We start from the raw sequence: 21,128 nt of genomic DNA on the forward strand, positions 1-21,128 counted from the left end.
TGTAGCTAAGAATGACCTTGAACACCTAAACACCTGATCCTCACATGTCTCCTTATTTTAATTTGCCTCTTATTTTCTTCAGGTCTCCCGGAAACTTAGAGAAAAACCGATATGGAGATGTACCCTGCCTGGACCAAACACGAGTGAAGCTGACAAAACGAAGTGGCCACACTCAGGTAGATAGATTGATGCCATTTTTATCTCGGCATCCTAGGAAATTAAACCTCTTCCAAGGTGAAACTTGGTGCTGTGCTCCAGGGGCTGAAATGGACTCCAAAGCCAGAGAGATGAGTTTTGGTTCTGGTTTTGCTATGTAGTAGTGTGTGACTGGAGACATTCCGTAAATGCTCATCTCACCATACTGAAGAGAATAACGGAGATTTGTGTGAATGCTGGCAGACTGGTATGTTATGCCTCTCTCTCTTTATTTTAAGGCAGAGTTGTCCTGTATAGTCCTACCTGTCCTGGAACTAACATAGACCATGTTGGCTGTTAGCTTAGAAAGATTGGCCTATCTCTGCCTTCTGTGTGCTGGCATTAAATGCCATTATCTGGCAGTGGTGCTAGCACCTATGAGGAGGTCAGAGGACAACCACAGTTACCTGATGTACTATCATGACCGCTCAGTTACAGTTTTTTTGGTCCTGTTTCTTTGAGTCAGAGTCTTACTATGTAGCTTTTGCTGACCGGGAACTTGCTGTGTAGACTGGCTGGTCTTGCATCTCTAGAGGTCAGTCTGTCTGTTTTTGCTGGGATTCAAGGAATGTGCCACGTGGTGTGGCTAAAGTCTTTTTTTTTTTTTTTGAATATTTATTTAGTTATGTATGTGTGTGCATGTGAAGGTCAGAGGACAACTTTCTAGAGTTATTTCTCTCCCACCAGGTAGGTTCTGGGGATCAGACTTAGTTGATCATATTTGGTACCAAGGGTTTTTACCTGCTGAGCCATTTGCTAACCCTATTTTTTCTGTCTGATCATTTTTTTTCTGTTTATCTGTAATTATAAGCATATAGCATTAGTGGTATACTTGGAAGGCTAAGGCAGGAGAGTAGCAAGCTCTGTATACTAGCTTGAACTAAAGAGTTTGTAGCCAAGGGCTGGAGAGATCGCTCAGTGGTTAGGAGCACTGGCTGCTCTTCCAGAGGTCCTGAGTTCAATTCCCAGCAACCACATGGTGGCTCACAACCATCTATAATGAGATCTGGTACCCTCTTCTGGCCTGCAGGGATACATGCAGACAGATGCTGTATACATAATTAATAAGTAAATCTAAAAAGGTGCAGAGAAACCCTGTCTCAAAAAACAAACAAACAAACAAACAAAAAAAAAAGATTCCAATGAAGCCATAAAATTAAAAAAAAAAGTTTGTAGCCAACTTAGGCTACATAGCAAGACCCTTTAAAGTAAAATAAAGTGTAGCGTAAAGTCAACCAGAGCCTGGGCTGGTTAAATGGCTCAGCAGGGCAAAGCATTTGTTTGTTGCTAAGCCTGGCAATCTCACTTTGATGCCCAGAACCATATGGTAGAAGGCGAAAAATGACTGCTTTTAAGTTGTCATTTAACCTTCATATATGTGCTTTGGCCCACAAGTTCGTGCATGTATCTGTGCGCGCGCACACACACACACAATAAATGTCGGGGAAAACATAAGCAAACAACTCCTGATTATAGTTTTTCTTTAAAAGTAAAGGAAATTCAGAGCATCTATGTTACATAACTTACTTTTTTTGGGGGGGGAGGGGTTCCGAGACAGGGTTTCTCTGTGTAACAGCCTTGACTGTCATGGAACTCACTCTATAGACCAGGCTGGCCTCCAATTTACGGAGATCCACCTGCCTCTGTCCTTCTGAGTGCTGGGATTAAAGGCGTGCACCACCACCTCCCGGTTTAACATGATTTACCTTATAAAGGCTTGATATTTTAGCCCTTATTTTGCTTGTGGATAATTTTGAGAAAAATCATGGTCTTTTTGATCCTTCTCTTTTTGATCCTTTTTGATCCTTCTCTTTTAGGCATTTATAGTCCTGCTTATGATTCTTGGATTATTTTTTAAATATTATTTATTATGTATACAAGGGCACCAGACCTTATTACAGATGGTTGTGAGCCACCATATGGTTGCTGGGAACTGAACTCAGAAAATTACAGGAAGCACATGTGAATATGGTAAATCCAAATCTTAATTGTATTCTAGTCATATTGCCTTCCAGAATTTCTCCTACAGAAATTCTAATTCAGAGAGATGCCATATAGCCCTGCCAGAGACAGACACCAAAACTTTAGCCAGTAAGCCACAGCAACATGGCAATACACAGATTAATAAAAATGAGTCAAATTCGTATATTGGTATACATATGCAGGTATTGGGAATATATTTGTGAGTGGGTATATTTACAGATGAGTAAATCCCAGTGTAACAGGTGATTCTAATCATTCCTGTAGTTAATCTGAAGATCATCATCTGATTTGTAATTCCATTGCTACAAACAATGCCAGCAGCTGTTCTCACAGTAAGAGCAGGAAATGCTCTTAACCACTGAGCCATCTCTCCAGCCCTCTTGGATATTTTTTATCCTTCTTCCCTGAGAGTTCGTGAAGCTGCTTGCTCATAGTCCTTTCGAAATTGTCCTAGTGCATTCTCTTCAGAAGTGAAGTACACTGATTGACTTGGGTCTCTTGAGTCCAGAATACTTTTTTTTTTTCAAGACAGGGTTTCTCTGTAGCTTTGGTGCCTGTCCTGGAACTCACTCTGTAGACCAGGCTGGCCTTGAACTCACAGAGATCTGCCTGCCTCTGCCTCCTGAGTGCTGGAATTAAAGGCGTGTGCCACCACTTTTAATCTGTTTTGTATACATTGCTCTGTCACAAGTGTATAGAACAGTGCTTGGCAGGTTTTAAGAAATATTTGTGAGTAAATCCCAGTGTTACAGGAGATTATTCTAGTCATCTTATAATAAATCTGAGGATTAGTGCCTGGTATACATATGCAGGTATTGGGAATATATTTGTGAGTGGGTATATTTACAGATGAGTAAATCCCAGTGTAACAGGTGATTCTAATCATCCTGTAGTTAATCTGAAGATCATCATCTGATTTGTAATTCCATTGCTACAAACAATGCCAGCAGCTGTTCTCACAGTAAATGGGAATTTATATCCCTGCCCTTGAGCTTTGTGTTTTTATTTTGTTTTTGGTTTGTTTGTTTTTGAAATAGGATGTTGTTACGTAGCCAGGCTGGCCTCCTGTCTTAGTCTCTAGAATTTTGGTTCAGAGGCATTTATCACAATACCAGCTGTGATTATTTACTTGTTTATTGACAATGCTCCTATACGCCAGACTAGCCTCAAATTTACCATGTAGTACAGGATGACTTTAACTCTGATCCTCCTGCCTCTCACTTCCAAGGGCTAGGATTACCTGTATACACCAGAATAGGCAGTGTTTTGTTTGTTTGTCTTATTGTTGAAATAACACCTGAGCTAATAGTTCATTTAAACAAAACCTTAAATGATGATAAAACTTAAATAGTCCCAGAGAATTAACAGCTAAAGCAATAATAATAATAATAACAACAACAACAACAACAACAACAACAACAACAATTGTTGAAAAAAATTACAGGAAGCACATGTGAATATGGTAAATCCAAATCTTTTTTTTTTTTAAATATTTATTTATTTATTATCCATACAATATTCTGTCTGGGGCTGGAGAGATGGCTCAGTGGTTAAGAGCATTGCCTGCTCTTCCAAAGGTCCTGAGTTCAATTCCCAGCAACCACATGGTGGCTCACAACCATCTGTAATGAGGTCTGGTGCCCTCTTCTGGCCTGCAGACATACACACAGAGTATTGTATACATAATAAATAAATAAATAAATAAATAAATAAATAAATAAATAAATAAATAAATAAATATTCTGTCTGTGTGTATGCCTGCAGGCCAGAAGAGGGCATCAGACCTCATTACAGATGGTTGTGAGCCACCATGTGGTTGCTGGGAATTGAACTCAGGACCTTTGGAAGAGCAAGCAATGCTCTTAACCACTGAGCCATCTCTCCAGCCCGTAAATCCAAATCTTAATTGTATTCTAGTCATATTGCCTTCCAGAATTTCTCCTACAGAAATTCTAATTCAGAGAGATGCCATATAGCCCTGCCGGAGACAGACACCAAAACTTTAGCCAGTAAGCCACAGCAACATGGCAATACACAGATTAATAAAAATGAGTCAAATTCGTATATACGCATTAGCCAATAAAAAGCTATAGCTAATGGGCCAAGCAGTGATTTAATTAATACAGTTTCTATGTAATTATTTTAGGGCTAAGTGGCTAAAAACCAACAAGCGGCCCTTCTCCAACAGATTGGTGCCCAATGTGGGGCCCGAACCCAGTACTCTGAGATTAAGAGTCTCATGCTCTACTAATTGAGCAAGCCGGCCCTTCTCCAACATTTTCTGATGCTGAGGACTGAATCCAGGGCTTCTGCCTGCTAGGAAGCTCTCTAACCCTGAGTTAGAGCAGCTAGACTTAGACTTATATTTTCAAAAATTGTCCCTCCACCTTTTTTTTTTTTTTGATTTTAGGGTTGTATTATTAATTTGTTCTTCTGTTGCTATGATAAACACTGGCTTAAAAGAACTTGAAGAGGAAAGAATTTATTTGGTTTATAATCCATCATCAGGTTCCAAGGCAGGAACCTGGATGCAGGAACTGAAGCAGAGACCATGGAGGGTGCTCTGTACTAGTTTGTTCTCTATGGCTTGTTCAGCTTGCTTTTTTTCTAAGAGCTTAATCATTTTAACATCTTTCTTTGGGCCTTTATTCTGTTTTGAGGTGTTTTGTTTTTGTCTATAAGTTTTCATTTTTAAAGAGAGAATCTCACTATGTAGCTCTGTTGGCTTAGAACTTAATTGTAGACAAGGGTGGCCTTTGAATTTGAAGTCATCCTCCAGCCTCTGCCTCTAGAGTGCTGGGATTACAGGCATGACATTATGTAGGACTTCACTTTTGTGTATAATTTGATGTAAGGAACACTATAATTATCTATCTATCTATCTATCTATCTATCTATCTATCTATCTATCTATATCTACCTACCTACCTACCTACCTATCATCTATCTACCTATCTATCTATCTATCTATCTATCATCTATCTATCTATCTAATCTATCTATCTGTTCTAAGATATTGCTGGAGTGGAGTAAATAGCCCACAGAAGAACTGTTCCACTCAGCTCTACCACTGCCTCTTCTTTACTCCCTTTCCTTACCAATAAAGTTAACTCACAATTTTTCTCCCAGTACTAAATTGGCCCTCTTGTTTTTCATTTTCTGCTTGACAGGAAGAGTCTGGCCATACCTTGAACTGAACTTGCCCAGCACATACATTATTTTTTGAGCCAAGTGGTGTTTTCATGCACTCGCAATAATATCTCCCTTTTATTATTAGACAGATTACATCAATGCCAGTTTCATGGATGGCTACAAGCAGAAGAATGCTTATATTGGTACACAAGGTAAGCTATTTTAGCCTTAAATGTTGATTTCGTACCACTTACACATGGTTTTTCATTCAGGTGATTTTTTATTTTAATTAATTGTACATGTGTGTTTGGTATGCGTGTAAGTCTGTGTATACCTGGTGTATGCAGAGATCAGAAGAGGGTGTCAGCTCTCCTGGACCTGGATCTGGAGTTATAGATGGTTGTGTACTGCAGTATGGGTGCAGGATTCAAACCTGGGGAAGGCAGCAAGTGTTCTTCACCACTGAGCTCTCTTTCTAGCCCCCGTGTCCAGCTTTTATGTAGGTGCTAAGTTCCAAAATCAGGATTGAGCAGCAATCATTCTTTTATCTATTGAGCCCTCTTTCCAGCCTCCAAATTTATTATTATTATTATTATTATTATTATTATTATTATTGGTGTTTCACTGTACAGCCCTAGTTGTCCTGGAATTTTTTGAGTTTGCTCTGTAGATGAGATCTACCTGCCTCTGTCTGCCTTGTCAGTACTGGGATTAAAGGTGTGTGCCACCACACCCAATTCAGATGGCATAATTTTTAAAGGAAGTGTATTGTGACCACAAAAATCCTGGTCTTTCATTAAGTTTGGTAGTAAAGAGAACAGATAAGTTTGTAGTTTCAGTTCCAGATGTGCATGGAAACTTACGACAAAGAGAAAACCTAGAGATTTAAATCTATAATATTATTGCTTGCCAGCCCGTTTTTGGGACTGTGTTTTAGTATAGTGATCCAAGAGTGTAGGGCATCAGAGCTTTGAGTAGTGGCCCATAGCCATCATGCACACACACAATAAAGATCTGATTCAGGCTGGGAATGTAATTTAGTGATATAGCACATGTCTAGGTTTGAATGTGATCTCTACCATCTCAAGAAAGTAGTAATAATAATCAAAAGAAACCTGAATCTAGTTTTAAGTAACAAATCAGTCAAATTCAGATTGTTTAGCATAGTACAAGAAAACATGCTGAGTCTAGGTCGGCATGTTGGTATGTACTTGCTTGTAATCCCATTACTCGGGATCCCAAGTTCAAAGCCTGTATGTTTTACATAGTTAACTGGAGTCAAGCCTCTGTTACACAGCAAGACTCTGTTGAAAAAAAAAAAGTAAGTGGTTCCAATTTTTTAAAGTTAATGTCGTGAAAAACAAGAACAGGAAGAGAACTGTTATAGATTACTAAAGAAAGAACTAAAGGTAATGTGGGGCTTATAATGTGTCCTCTATAGGGAGAAAGTGGCATTAAGGACAAATTTCTGGGACAAGTGTAGATTTGCTGTCAGTTAAGGTTATATCTGTATTCTATTGGGTGGTACTGTAATGCTGTATAATGATATATAAAGGGAATGAACAAATACATATATATGCACAATATCACACACACACACTAGTTGGACAAGGTCTCATCTACCTTAGGCTCTTTTCATACTTGCTGTGTAGCTAATGATTACTTTGAATTCCTGATCCTTCTGCCTCTTCCTTTTAATTTCTGGGGTTACATGCATGAACTCTAGTGGACTGGTTCTTATATACCCATATATGCATACTAGTAATATTTCTAATAAGTCATCTGTTAAGAATATGTATTATATTTCAGGTGCATAATCTCTGGTTATTAAAGTAAGTCTGTGAAGGTTTTTCTTTTTAATTTTAGTGTGTCTGTGTGTTTAATTTATTTAAGCAAACTGAGGCCCAATTGGTTAGGTGACCTTGAACATAAAGCTAGTAGCAGAACCAGAATTTGAATCTCTGTCCAGATCAGAAATTCTTAGAAACCATCTCTATGAATTGGTTCTTCTGTGTCAAAGTAGACCACTAACTTTACATCTATAGATATCCATTTGTATGTGTGTGGTATATGGACACGTGAGTATGCTTATTTATGTGTGGGGACAGATCTAAAGGAGGACGTCAGGTGACCTGTTCTGTCTTCGTTCACCTTGTTCCTTTGAGACAGGGTCTCTCACTGAACTTGGAGCTAGGCTAGTGGTCAGCAAGCTCTAGAGAGCCTTCCTTTCCCTCCAAGTTCATCCATTCCTGTCTTTTTTATGTGAGTTCCTGGATTTGATTTGAGGTCTTCATGCTTGTATGGCAAGAACTTTTACCTGAGCCCATTTCTTTGTCTTTTTCAGAGGGCTTAGCTGCACAGCCCTTGTTGGTGAGTGTGGTGTCACACATCTGTGGCTCCAGCAGAGCATGGGCTGTAGAGATCCTGGGTGCTAGGATCAGCTCAGGTACTCACACAGCAGGCACATTGCCAATGAGGCTGTCCCCAGCTCCTTGGGGCTTTTGTTGTTCTTTGTTTGTTTGTTTTGAGATAGTGCTCAGGCTGGCCTGTAACTCACCATGATCCTCCTGCCCCAGTCTCCCAAATCCTAATTATAATCTCCTCCTGGAGATCATAGGCATGATAACCAGCTTCACTAACATCTTTTATTTTGATTTTCTGGTTTGAAAAGGGGTCTTATGTAACCCAGGCTTCTTCTTTGCAAAAGCAAATACTGACAAAAATATTTAAGGTCTTAGAATGATTCTAAATATCCAAGAACAGAATATCCTTTAAAGCACAGCATACTAGCCAGGCGGTGGTGGCACACGCCTTTAATCCCAGTACTCGGGAGACTGAGGCAGGCGGATCTATGTGAGTTTGAGGCCAGCCTGGTCTACAAAGTGAGTTCCAGTATAGCCAGAGCTGTTACACAGAGAAACCCTATCTTGTGGGGAAAATTATTTTAAATTTTATTTTATGTGTATGGTTGTGTGCTTATAGGTATATCTGTATGACATTTGCATGTCTGGTGCCAGTGGAAGCCAGATGAGCTGTTGGAGCCTTTGAAATTGTAGTTACAGATGGTTGTGAGCCACCATGGTGGTACTTGGAGTCAAACCCAGGTCGTAAGGAAGAGCAGCCAGCACTCATAACTATTGAGCTAGCTCTCCAGTCTCAATAGTTGTGGTTTTTGTCACATAAAAAGATTTACTATACATGGGGTAGGTATGTTGTTAACTATTTTATTTGCCTGTATCTTTAAACATACATAGAAAAGGTCTTAGAGATGCTGCAAAATGTTAGTGTTCTCACTGGATCTAGGAGTTAATGAATGATTTTTATCTTCACTTTCTAAATATATCACAACAGATACGCGTTACTATAATATAAACATCAAGGCAATAAAAACACTTTTCTGCATCTCCCAACACCAGCCTTTTCTAAATGCTACAACTTGTGCTTCTCACACATTTGATCTCCCAGCTCCTCCCCACTGCTGGTGGTCAAACCTTGGGCTTCACACGGGACCAGCAGGTGTTCTCCCACTGACCCACATGCACTCTGATACACTTTGTTTTCCACATTCAGACTGTGAGCAGTGGCTAAGTAAGGGTGATACCAGCTGGAGACAGACTTAGGATTATACATTCAGGAACAGCCTGTGCTGCACAATAAGACAAAAGACCCTAAAACCAAAACTATTGTTGGGACTGGGACATCTGAGCAGTCAGAATATCTGATAAATCAGATATAAAATCCAAGGTAAGTAGATAGAGGGACTAAACTTTCTTAAAGGCACAAGGAAAAGATTTAGAAGAAAAAGGTAAATTACCCAAATTAGGATCTCCCTCATACTTGATTTTTCAAGACAGGGTTTCACTGTAGTTTTAGAGCCTGTCCTGGAACTAGCTCTTGTAGACCAGGCTGGCCTCGAACTCAGAGATACGCCTGCCTCTGCCTCCCGAGTGCTGGGATTAAAGGCGTGTGCCCCCACCGCCCGGCTTCCCTTCATACTTTTGAATCTGGTAATTGAACCCAGAGCTTTGAGCATGCTAAGCATAAGCTCTGCCACTAAGCTATACTACTGCCTTCTCTCTATCCTGAGATGAGGTCATTTGAAATTCCTTTCCTTCTTATTTGTGTGTGTGTGTGTGTGTGTGTGTGTGTGTGTGTATGTGTGTGTGTATGTGTATGTATGTGTGTGTGCACGCGTGCATGTGTGTGATGTATGTATTTTGCCTGCATTTGTGCCTGTGTACTACATATATGCATTGACTACAGAAATCAGAAGAGGGCATCAGATTTTCTGAAATTGGAGTGGTTGTGAGCCAGTGTGGGTGCCAGGAACTGATCCTGGATCCTCAGAAAGAACAGTTAATGTTTTTAACCACTGAGCCATCTCTCCAGTGAAATAATATCATTTTGTCCATTTCTCTCCTTCCCTTCCTCCCTACCTCCCTCCCTCTCTCCCTTCTTCCCTCCCTCACCCTTCTTCCTTCCTGCCTCCCCCCTTTTCTCTCCCAACTACCTACCCATCAATCGTCTGTCCACCCACCCATCCATCCATCCATCCATCCATCCATCCATCCATCCATCCATCCAGCTATCTATCTGAGTCTGGCTTTGTAGACTAGGCTGGTGCTCTTCCCACCTCTTTTCTCTGTTTTTTTTTTTTTTTGCTTGTTTGTTGTTTTTGTTTTTAAAGGTTCATTTGATTTTTGTTTTACATGTATGAGTGTTGTGCCTGCATGATTATATGTGCATGCATGCTGTGACCATGGATCCCAGAAGGCAGTTGTCAGATCCCCTGAAACTAGAGGGATAGATGATGGTGAGTCACCAAGTGGGTACAGTTGTCAGGCACTTGTTATCCCAGCACTCGGTGGCAGAGATAGGATTTCTGGGGCTCAGGGGCTATCCAGTCTACCCTAATTGGCAGGTCCCAATGAGAGAACCTGTCTCAAAACAAAATACGACTAAACCCAAAACAAGGTGGATAGCAGTGGCCTCAATGTGCATACATGAGTGGCTATCTGAACACACACATAGTCTTTTTTAAAGTTTCACACACAAAATGTTATTGCTTACTAAAAGACTTTCAGAGAAGTAGTGGAACCAGTGGGCTTTTGGGTCCAATTAACCCTTGATGTTACCCTGCTTCTCTGAAAATGGAGAGGGAAAACACTTGGAAGACATAAAGAATCATCTTGAGGAGTTACTGCAGAATGCTCATCATTGTGCAGATTCTAATTAGAAAAGGTGAGTTTCACAAACAGCGTTTGTTCTTTACATCCTATTTACCAAAATTGTGATTTTTCTTAAATGTCTGATGTAAGATGCTATAAATTAAATGGTTATTTAGGACCAGCCATATCATCCAGAGCTTAGGGGAGAGGAAATCCCTTTAGTGTCCTGGTCAAAGAGAGCCTGGGGGAAGATTCAGCACTTAAAGATAGAGGGTTGGAGAGATGGCTCAGCACTTGCTGCTCTTCCAGAAGACCAGAGTTCAGTTCCTAGTAACTGCATGGAGAGGCTCATGACTCCCTGTGACTCTAGGTCTAGGCACTCAGACACCTTCTTCTGACCTTGCAGTTATCCATACACGTTAAGAATGCACTCCTATAGATAAGCACACACATGCACAGAAGTAAAAATAAAATAAATCTTAAAAACTGGATAAAAATGGTAGGGTTTTATAGACGAGGGAGACAGTACAAAGGAACAGAGTCAGAGATTCAGTGCTGTATTATGATGAAACAACTTTAGTATTAAGTTGTAAGGAGAAAGATATTTGGGAAAAATACTTTAGAATGGTATTAGTAACTTAGAAAAAAATGATAAAATCCTCATGGCTGTGAAACTTAGTATAAAGAACAGGGGAGGCGGGCAATGGTGGCACACTTAATCCCAGCACTAGGGAGGAAGAGGCAAGTGGATCTCTGTGAGTTTGAACCCAGCCTGGTCTACTAGAGCTGGTTTCAGGACAGCCAGGGCTCTTACACAGAAAAGCCCTGTCTCAGGTGGAAAAAAAAGAACAGGGGAGATGGCAGGAGTTAAGAGATAAAAGCAAAAATATTCCAAGGGTAAAAAATTGTGAGAATTCCTTGACAACTTCTGGATATGACGGAAATAGTGTGCTGACTTCAATTCAGCCGGGCAGTGGTGGTGCACACCTTTAATCCCAGCATTCGGGAGACAGATACAGGCGGATCTCTGTGAGTTCAAGGTCAGCCTGGTCTACAAAGTGAGTTTCAGGACAGGCTTCAAAGTTACAGGGAAACCCTGTCTCGAAAAAAAAAAACAACCTCAACAAAAAAGTTGACTTTAACTTTTTTGAAGAATAAATGATTTAAAAACATCAGAATTGGGGTGGGTGAGATGGCTCATACAGTAAAGGTACCTGGTGACGAGTCAAATCTCCTGGGCCCTATAAGGTGGGAGGAGAAAACAGACTTAAAATACAAGTTCTTAGCATGGATCCACTTGTTCACGTGGCACTCCTGCTCCCCGTACTTACTAACAAAAACAATAGTGATAATAATTTTAACAAAGACTACTAGAAGTCTTTTTTTTAAGGATTTATTTATTTAGTATACAACATTCCTTCCATGTATGCTTGCATGCCAGAAAGAGGGCACCAGACCTCATTACAGATGGTTGTGAGCCATTATGTGGTTACTGGGAATTGAATTCAGGACCTTTGGAAGAGCAGGCACTGAGCCATCTCTCCAGCTTGACTACTAGAAGTCTTATTTAGCGATAAGAAAGTCGAGAATGAAAGCTGTGCATGGTGGCACATGCCTAATTCCTGCACACTGGCAGCCGGGGCAGTAGGGTCCCAAGTTTCAGGCCTGTCTAACCTCTACAGTAAGACCCTGTTGAAAAAGGGAAAGGGACCAAGGGAGGGTAAGTGTGTAAGTTGAAGGATGAAATGATTTTTGAAGAAGACTAGGTCCCAGTCGTGAGGGACTTGAGCCAATGGTTTGTAGTTAATTGTTCTGAGGCTGAGGGTCAGGTGGGGTGAGACAGGTCAGTGGCACTGGTCCATCAGGTTGCTGAGGCACTGTGGCTCAGGCTCTGAGAGGTCTTTAACAGTGCTCCCTGCATATGGCTCACTTGTGAACATCCTGTTCCATTTTATTCTTGGTGAAGATTCATTTTTATTTATCTTTAAATTTTTAATTTTATATTTGTATGTGTTTTGCCTGCTTGCATGTCTAGCACCACATGCATGCAGTAACCACAGAGACCAGAAGAGGGCATCAGATCCTCTGGAATTTATATTACAAATGCTCTTAGCTGCCATGTGGGTGCCTGGAATTCAACCCAGTTCCTTTGCAAGATCAACAACTGGTCTTAACCACTGGTCTCTCTAGCCCTGATTTATTTTATTTTTAGTTATGTATATGTATGTTTGTATGTGGATGTGTGCATGTGAATGCAGGTTCCTGTGGATGCCAGAAAAGGTCATTGGATCCCTTGGAGGTGGAGTTACACACTGAGATACCTGACGTATGTTCTGGGAACTGAATTTAGGACTTCTGCAAGAACAGCATGATTTTCAACTGCTGAGCCATCTCTCCAGCCTTGTCATTCTATGTCTCTAATACTCATACTGAGATGTTATGGTTGGTGTGAGAACCTCTCTGAAAAAATCAGAGATAAGAATAGGAAGTCTGTGGTGGCTCGTATGAATACTTGTAATTGCAGCACTTGGGAGGGGAGGCCAGAGGAACAGGAGTTCTGGGTCATGCTGGAGTACATAGTCTAAGTCTAGGAGAGACCCTCTCCTAGACAACAACAACAACAACGGAAAGAAAAGCAGGGAGCTTACATCTGTGCTTTGGACTTACTGTTTGGAAGAAAGACAGACATGTTTCTGAAGTGTCTGTTCTTCGTCGTCTCCTTTCATTCTAGGCCCTTTGGAGAATACCTATCGTGACTTCTGGCTCATGGTTTGGGAGCAAAAAGTTTTGGTGATTGTAATGACCACCCGGTAAGTTAGTCTTCTTTTTTCCATACCCTCCCTGCCTTTACCCTGACCCTGAGTGACTAGGAAAGCCATGGCACATTACTTGTTGACATGCTGAGGTCTGGTGGAGAAAGAGATAGCCTTGTAGATATTGAATCCCTAATTCTAGGGACCCAGTGCTCGTTACAGCCGCCCTGGGGTCCTGGCCTTATTCACTGGAGGAAGCACTGTGAAGCAGAAGGCTCGACTCAAGAGGGAAGATGTCTCTGGCTGCTGGATCCCCAGTCCCTTTGCTTTTCATTCCTGCTTTCTTCAATTGCTTCCTCTTCCTTCGTTTCTCTACCTGTAAGGGAACAGGAGAGAGGGGAACATGAGGCAGGAAGTTCTGAATCAAGAGTTGTTCTTGAAATTGGGCAGTTCTGCCAGATTTAAAGAATTTAATATTTTATTAGTTTCATTATTAGTTATAACTTATTTTAGATGGGGAAGAACGAAAAGATGATGGCTGGGCAGTATGCCTTTAATTCCAGCACTTGTGAGGCCTAGGGCGGCAAGTCACTGTATTTAAGGCCAGCCTGGTCTACAGAGAGAGTTCCAGAATGGCCAGAGCTACACAGAGAGACCCATTCTCAAATAGAAAAATGAAGGAAGGAAGAAGGAAAAGATGTTTGCTCAGTTCCCTTCCTCAGAGCCCTGTTAATAGCCACCTGTAGTATCACCTCAGCGTAGTCTGAGGCCACTGAGAAATGGTGAGGTGAAGTCTGTGGACCTCCTAGTCACATCCAGGACTTGTCTTCCCCACTGCTGTGTCAGTCAAGGGCCCTTTCTCAGTGGAGAAGAAACTGAGCAGTGGCTTAGGCCTGGTCCTCACTCTGTTTTTACTTCTCTTTATCCCAGGTAAGTGAGATGATATAGTTAATGCATCATGCATGTCTGCCAACTGGACATGTGTAGGGACTTTAGCTGTTTACCATCTGTTTAGAATGGAGAGATTTCATTCTTTTTCTGCCGAGCATCAGTGGCAGACTTCAGGAGCTTTGCAGATCACATGGCATTGCTGCCTAGGAGCTCAGCAGTTTGTGGTGGGAAGAAGCTTTTTTGCCTGTTGAAGAGTGAAGCTTAACTTGCTCTGTTTATCTTCAGCTTCGAGGAAGGCGGCAGAAGAAAATGTGGACAGTACTGGCCTTTAGAAAAAGACTCTCGGATCCGGTTTGGATTCCTCACGGTGACTAATCTAGGAGTGGAGAACATGAACCATTATAAGAAAACAACTCTAGAAATTCACAACACAGAGGTAAATGAAGCTTTCTCTTTTCTCACTTTCGTAAAACTAGGGAAGCTCCTTTAAAGAGGTTCTTGTTGAGGGTGATGATGCATATTTTTAATCAACACTTGGCAAGAAAAGGCAGGTGGATAGCTGTGAGTTCAAAGTCAACCTGGCCTATACGGTGAGTTCCAGGCCATCCAGGGCTACATATTGAGTTCTTGTCTTGACAAAACAAAACAAAAAAAGAAAATTTCTCAAGGGAATAGGCAGGATTTTAAGGAGGTTATAAACTGCTTTTGTTTTTTTCTGTAAACAAGTTAAAGATATTCAGCTGAGAAGCCAGTTATGTGGTGTATGCTTTTAATCCCACACTCCAGAGACAGATGCAGCTGGATCTCTTATGAGTTTAAGGCCAGCCTGGTCTACATAATAAGTTCCAAGCCAGTGCTACATAGACACAAACACACCTACCTTCCAAACTAATACAGTCATCATCTCAATACAAGAGTGGCATTAAAGAGAAATTAAACTTTCAACGTTGGGAATCTGGGTCTTAAGCCATGCTTATTATCCTACCCTGCAGGAGGCTGAGGCAGGATTATAAATTGAAAACAGCCTGGACTACACAATATGGATCTTGTCTCAGAAAACTACAATAAGGAACTAGAGCGATGTTGGCTTAGCTGTTAGAGTCCTTGCTACTCAAGCGTGAGAATGAGAGTTCAGATCATGGTACCCATGCATCAGCTGGGAGTCCCATGCATGCCTGTAAACAATTCTGATGGATGTGGGGGCAAGAGGATTCCTGGGCTTTCTGGCTTATAGCCTAGCTGAGAATACATGTGCTCCAGGTTGAGAGAGAACTCTGCTTCAAAGGAACAGGCAGATGTGTGAGAGGAGGACACCTGATGTTCTACTTGGGCTTGCATGTGTACATGTGCACACATGTACATCCCCTCACACACATAGATCTATACGCATGCACGAATGGAGTAAGTCAGTAAGTGGATAAATATGTTTCATTTTGAGACAATGTCTCTCACTATGTAACCTTAGCTGGCCTAGAGCTCACTATATAGATAGACCAGTCTGGGCTCAAATTCACAGAAATCCATGTGCTTGCCTCTGTCTCCCACATTCTGGGATTTAGAGGTGTGTACTACAATGCCTGGCAATTTTTTTTAAGCAAGATTTTTTTTTGATACTATAATTTAATTACATTTCTCCCTTTCCTTTCTTCCCTCCAAACCTTCCCTGTTTTCCTTCAAATGTATATTCTTTTCTCATTTGTTACTGCATGAATATACATACTTATGTGTGCACGCATACATACATATATATATATTGTGTGTAAATATATATGTGTGTATATATGTATATGTATATATCTTAAATATAACCTGTTGAGTCCATATAACTACTGTATTATTTTTGCAGAACTGACTGTTTGGCACTGAACAACTAGTTGGTGTGCTCTTCCTAGGGAAGACCACTTCTCTGGCTGAAAGACTTTGTTTGTTTGTTTTTCGAGACAGGGTTTCTCTGTAGCTTTGGAGCCTGTCCTGGAACTAGCTCTTGGAGACCAGGTTGGTCCCGAACTCATAGAGATCCGCCTGCCTCTGCCTCCTGAGTGCTGGAATTAAAGGTGTGCATCACCACTGTCTGGCCTAAATACTTCTATTTTTTTAAAAGATTTTATTTATTATGTATACAGTGTTCTGCCTGAATGTATATCTGCAATGCAGTCCAAAAGAGGGTACCAGAATGTATTACAGATGGTTGTGAGCCACCATGTGGTTGCTGGCAATTGAACTCAGCACCTCTGGTAGAGCAGTCAGTGCTCTAAACCTCTGAGCCATCTCTCCAGCCCTCTTTTTTTTTTTTTTAAACTACAAAAATAAACACTTTTACTATATAGCAGTCTGCCTTCCCTAAACATTTAGCCCTTCCTTTGGGTTTGGGGTAGAGAACAGCTGTGATGAAAGGTGAGAACAGAAGACAGGAGCCTTACTGATATGAATGCTAAGGTGTTAAGAACCTGGAAAAGCCCAGGATAGGCAGAGTAAATAGGGATGAGGGCATTAACTTTTGCTTCTTCTTCTTCTTCTTCTTCTTCTTTTTTTTTTTTTTTTTTTTTAGGAGCGGCAGAAACGCCAGGTGACCCACTTCCAGTTCCTGAGCTGGCCAGATTATGGTGTCCCTTCCTCAGCAGCTTCCCTCATTGACTTTCTGAGAGTGGTCAGAAACCAGCAGAGCCTGGCTGTCGGCAGCCTGGGAGCACGGTCCAAAGGGCAGTGCCCCGAGCCACCCATTGTGGTGCATTGCAGTGCAGGCATCGGCAGGACAGGTACTGTACCTCTTACACTGCTGGCAGTGGGGGTAAAGAGGAGGAACTAGAAGCCTGGGGCATGTCTGTGATTGGAGAAAGAACTCACTCATTCCCTGTGGCAAACTGCGTTGATAATCACTCTTTAATGTCCTTTTGTATTTTTTATGCTGGGGATACTGCTTGCCAAAATATATAATTTACGAATCACGTTCTTAGAGTTGTTTTATACATTCCATCATCAATGATCTTCTGACCTTGTCAACTCTGTCATCACCATGATTATGGTTCCCAGAGGGATTAGCTGGCCCTCTCCTGGGGGCTTCTTTTCCCTTTGCTGGTCTTATCTTTCCCTCCCTCCCCTCCTCCTCTTTTTTGTTGTTTCTTTGAGACCACATCTTACTATGAAGTCCATTCTGCCCTGGAATTCACAGCAATCCTTTTTTCTTAGCCTCCCCAATCATGGGATTCTAAGCTTGTATCATCTTGCTTGACTTCTTTGTTATTCATCATAGATCTGGTTAACAGCTTTGGTTTAATAAAATGTGTGCTGTATGCGTGCCGACTTTACAAGGTCAAAGGTCCCCTGGGGAGGAAAATCAAGAGAAATCTATTTGTGGTAGACCCCTGGAGAGTACAAGCTCTGGAAATGGGGTGTGGAAGAACTGTTGCTCTGTCTGGTATTGAAGCAGGAAGTTCGTCTTCAACACCTACCTACTTACTCTTCTTGTTCCCCCGATGTGTCCTGAGAGACGGGAGACTCTGGCCTTTAGCACATCCTGTGGTACTGTTAGACTTCAGTCCTCCTGCCATCAGACCCTTTGCCTTTGATTGATTCAGCCAATTTTGCAAGTTGTTTTTGGTAAAAGGAAAAATATGGGGAAGTACACTCATGTGACTGTTTTCTTCCTTCTTCAGGTACCTTCTGCTCACTGGACATCTGCCTGGCACAGCTGGAGGAGCTTGGCACCCTTAATGTGTTCCAGACAGTGTCGCGCATGAGGACACAGAGGGCCTTTAGTATCCAGACCCCTGAGCAGTACTACTTTTGCTACAAGGCCATTCTGGAATTTGCAGAGAAGGAAGGAATGGTTCCCTCTGGTCACAGCCTGTTGGCCATGGAGGGTCAATAGCTGTTCCACGAGTTTCCACCTGCTGGCCAGCCTTCCTTAAACTACCCTGGACACCGCTGAGCCTATAGGTTGCCATCAGCTATGCTGAAGCCATGGATCAACCTCTTTCTTGTGTCTCCCAGCGCACATGTGCACGCAAGGCAGCCTTTCCCTTTGGCTAGATAAATGTGGTGAAATTGCCACTAGAAAGGGCCAGCAGCAATGTGTTCTTAATTCCTAGCACCTGCTATTGAACTGTGCCTTACTAAAACCAAATTGTGGCTATTGATTTTTGCCAGGGTCCCTGAGGTAAGTGGGGAAGGAACCCCCATCTCCCAATGCCATTCTTCTAGAAGTCTCCTCCTTCCCTTTGCTAGGATTTGACAGGGAGGTTTGGTGAGCATTCACCTTCCTGCCCAGAGAGCTTGACCAAGTTACATATTCTAGAGAATATCCCGAGTGCCAAGCACGTTTATACATAGGGCGTGTATTCCAGTCTTTTCTGTCATTTTGTGTGTGTGCGCGTGTACGTATGTGCACTTACGTGTATGGATCCATATGTATGTGTGTATATAATATATACTGTATGTGATAATATGGTTGTATTCTATAAATACATATACACACAGATACTCTTTGTAGACGTTCCTGGGGCTTCAACTCGCAGTTGAGCATTCTTTGCTTCTTGGACCTTGCTGATTAGTCTGAACTAGCTGGGATTGGGGATCGTGCTCATGTTGTCAGACAGCAGAGTGACAGAAGACAACACATACTTTTTTCCCAGGCCACAGGCTCCTCTTCCTTAATGACATCTTTCCCTCTGGACTCCATGCTTGTTGGAGCCAAAAATACTGACGACAGTAACACTGGTTCACGTTAGCATGGGGTGTCCTCCATCTAACCAATTTTCTGTTTAGCTTGCTGATTTGGGGAACAGACCTCCACTGTGATTCCAGACTCTGTCTTACTTACCCCAGCAATGGGGTCCAAGGCTAGAGATGAATTTACAGAGCTGCCAGAGCCAAAAGTAATCGGTACGAAATCTTAAAAGAAAGGAGAATCCTGGAGTGACTGAAAGGAACCTAATATGAAACTCCCTTCCTGGGAGGACAAACTGGGACCCCTTTTTTCTTTCATTGAAAGACCCTTTCTTTGTGCAACTCTTCCTTGTCGACTGAGATGCCCAGTTCTCCTTGCCTGCTAGCCTTCCAGATCCCAGACCTCAAACTAAATGTGTTCTATGTCCTTATAAAGTATAATAATCCCCTTGGCTGGATGAGGTAGTTCCTTGCAATCACTGGTCCCCTACCCATCCAACTTGATCCTGTCTTTTCCCAGTCTGATTTGCTAGGAATAGAATCAAGAGTTCCCAACACTTCAGTGTTCCCACAAAACTCCACTGATCCCCCTAAATGTTCCCCTACTCCAGATGATGAGGTTGGCAGCTGGTCAGACCCAATAATTTTATACTGTAATAAGATCTTTGAATGTGTATATTCTTATTTTTTACAATCATTTCATTTTGTATTTAACATCAATGGACTGAGTCAGATTCAGTAAATAATTGTAATGTTCATATTCAATATCTTATAGTGGTACAGTTTTGTATTTACATATAAATATACCAACATGATTAAACCCTTTTAGCTTCATCAATTTAGCACTCTGGGCTTGGGAAGGTGAGGAGGGAGTCCATGAACTGGTTCTGGACAGATGGGTGGCAGGGAGGGATCCAAAGCTTCAACATCTGAGATCCAGTTCTGAGAAGCACCTGCCATGTCTGTGGCTATGGCCTTACCTTTTCGACAAAGGTACCAGTACCAACTGAATGCTTGTTGTATGGCAATCTTAGTGCTAATTGCTTTGTCTTGTACATTATTTCACTGAAACTTCATAATTCTAGTGAATATCCTATCCCTTCTACACATCCTTCTCCCGTTTCTTCAGCATTGGGATTATGGACATGTGCTAATTCATCAGTCTTTCACTGAGTTATAAATGAGAAATATATATGTATAATGATGTAATAATATAATGCAGAAATGAGAACAGTAGGGTCCGGAGGAATACAGTGATTTGCTTTAAAACTGTAACCCAAAAGGATGAAGTCTCTTGATGTATCAGAGCCGAAAGGTGCTTGTCTTTAGGGTTTGTTGTTGTTCCCCTTTTAGAGTATCACTGTTTTTAAAACTCTAGGACAGCTCACGATTTTGTTTTCTTTGTTTGTTTGTTTGAGACAGGAACTTACCAAATTCAAGGACAGCAATTCTTCTACCTCAGTCTCCCTAGGGCTCAGTTTTCCCAAGGGGAAATTGACCTTGAGCTCAGTTCCTTGTAGTGGACTTGAAAGATTATAGAATTGATGACATCTTCCAGATGGGGATATCTTGGTCTATCCTGAAATCTGCACAGTACCAAAGGGGTCATGCTTCCACAGAAGCACCACAAACACTGTCCTGCTAGCCTTTCTCTCAGAGGGGGTGAGAAGCATTGGCCTTGTGGGGACACTCTTCATATCATGTGCTTTCTAGCTCTGAGCCAGTGACAGCCTGCCCCCTTGGAGCAGCTGTGGCCTGCAATATGCAAATATTAGGGTGTTGTAAATAACAGGAATAACAAACAACATTTAATGGAAACCCAACATATTTTAGGTCCTGCTCAGAGTACTCTGTAGATACTAACACACTCACTCTCAACTACTTGAAGACAGGTGCTGATAGAAGAAAACAATTGAAACCAGGAAGTTAGTTTGCTGTGCTGCAGCTCAGAGAGCCTACCTTTACATTAGAAGTTTCTAAGGATCTGTTTCTTGATATGCTGGTACATTTTTCTTGATGTTTTTATCTTAACCAAAGACTAAACTGTTGGATGTTGTGGAATGCGACTGTGATCTCAGTATTGGAGAGGTAGAGGCAAGATGATCAAGAATTCAAGGCCAATTTTGGCTGTACTGGGTAGTAGGAGACCAGCCTGCGCTACATGACACACTCGTTTGAAGAAAAAACAAAATGGTAGCAGATTAAGACAGAATCTCTGAAATTTGAAATCAGAAACATTACAGAAATACATAAAATTGGTGAAATATACAGAAAACAAGCCTTAACAATAAAAAGTCTGGAATAGGTAATTTAGAACTGTTATTTGTTCAAACTTGCTGTA

The 21,128-nt window shown here is 41.6% G+C and overlaps 1 protein-coding gene and 1 long non-coding RNA gene across 2 annotated transcripts in view; one reads left to right on the plus strand and one right to left on the minus strand.

Moving 5' to 3' along the window:
* The window catches only part of Ptpn9 (protein tyrosine phosphatase non-receptor type 9), an 80,686-nt gene extending 61,079 nt beyond the window's left edge, over positions 1 to 19,607 (plus strand). The window contains exons 8-13 of the mRNA XM_038321727.1: positions 83 to 176; positions 5,456 to 5,522; positions 13,210 to 13,288; positions 14,408 to 14,558; positions 16,671 to 16,878; positions 17,776 to 19,607. Coding sequence (XP_038177655.1) covers positions 83 to 176; positions 5,456 to 5,522; positions 13,210 to 13,288; positions 14,408 to 14,558; positions 16,671 to 16,878; positions 17,776 to 17,990 — 814 coding nt within the window. The 3' untranslated portion in view covers positions 17,991 to 19,607. The remainder of the gene's footprint in view (positions 1 to 82; positions 177 to 5,455; positions 5,523 to 13,209; positions 13,289 to 14,407; positions 14,559 to 16,670; positions 16,879 to 17,775) is intronic.
* LOC119809045 lies at positions 11,742 to 20,198 on the minus strand. Its single transcript, XR_005284612.1, has 3 exons — positions 18,942 to 20,198; positions 14,236 to 14,498; positions 11,742 to 13,607 (listed from the first exon to the last, which is right to left on the minus strand). It is a non-coding gene; the product is annotated as an uncharacterized LOC119809045 (long non-coding RNA).
* Between the last annotated feature and the right edge of the window lie 930 nt (positions 20,199 to 21,128).

This window comes from Arvicola amphibius, chromosome 3 (assembly GCF_903992535.2).
Source record: "Arvicola amphibius chromosome 3, mArvAmp1.2, whole genome shotgun sequence".
NCBI lineage: Eukaryota > Metazoa > Chordata > Mammalia > Rodentia > Cricetidae > Arvicola > Arvicola amphibius.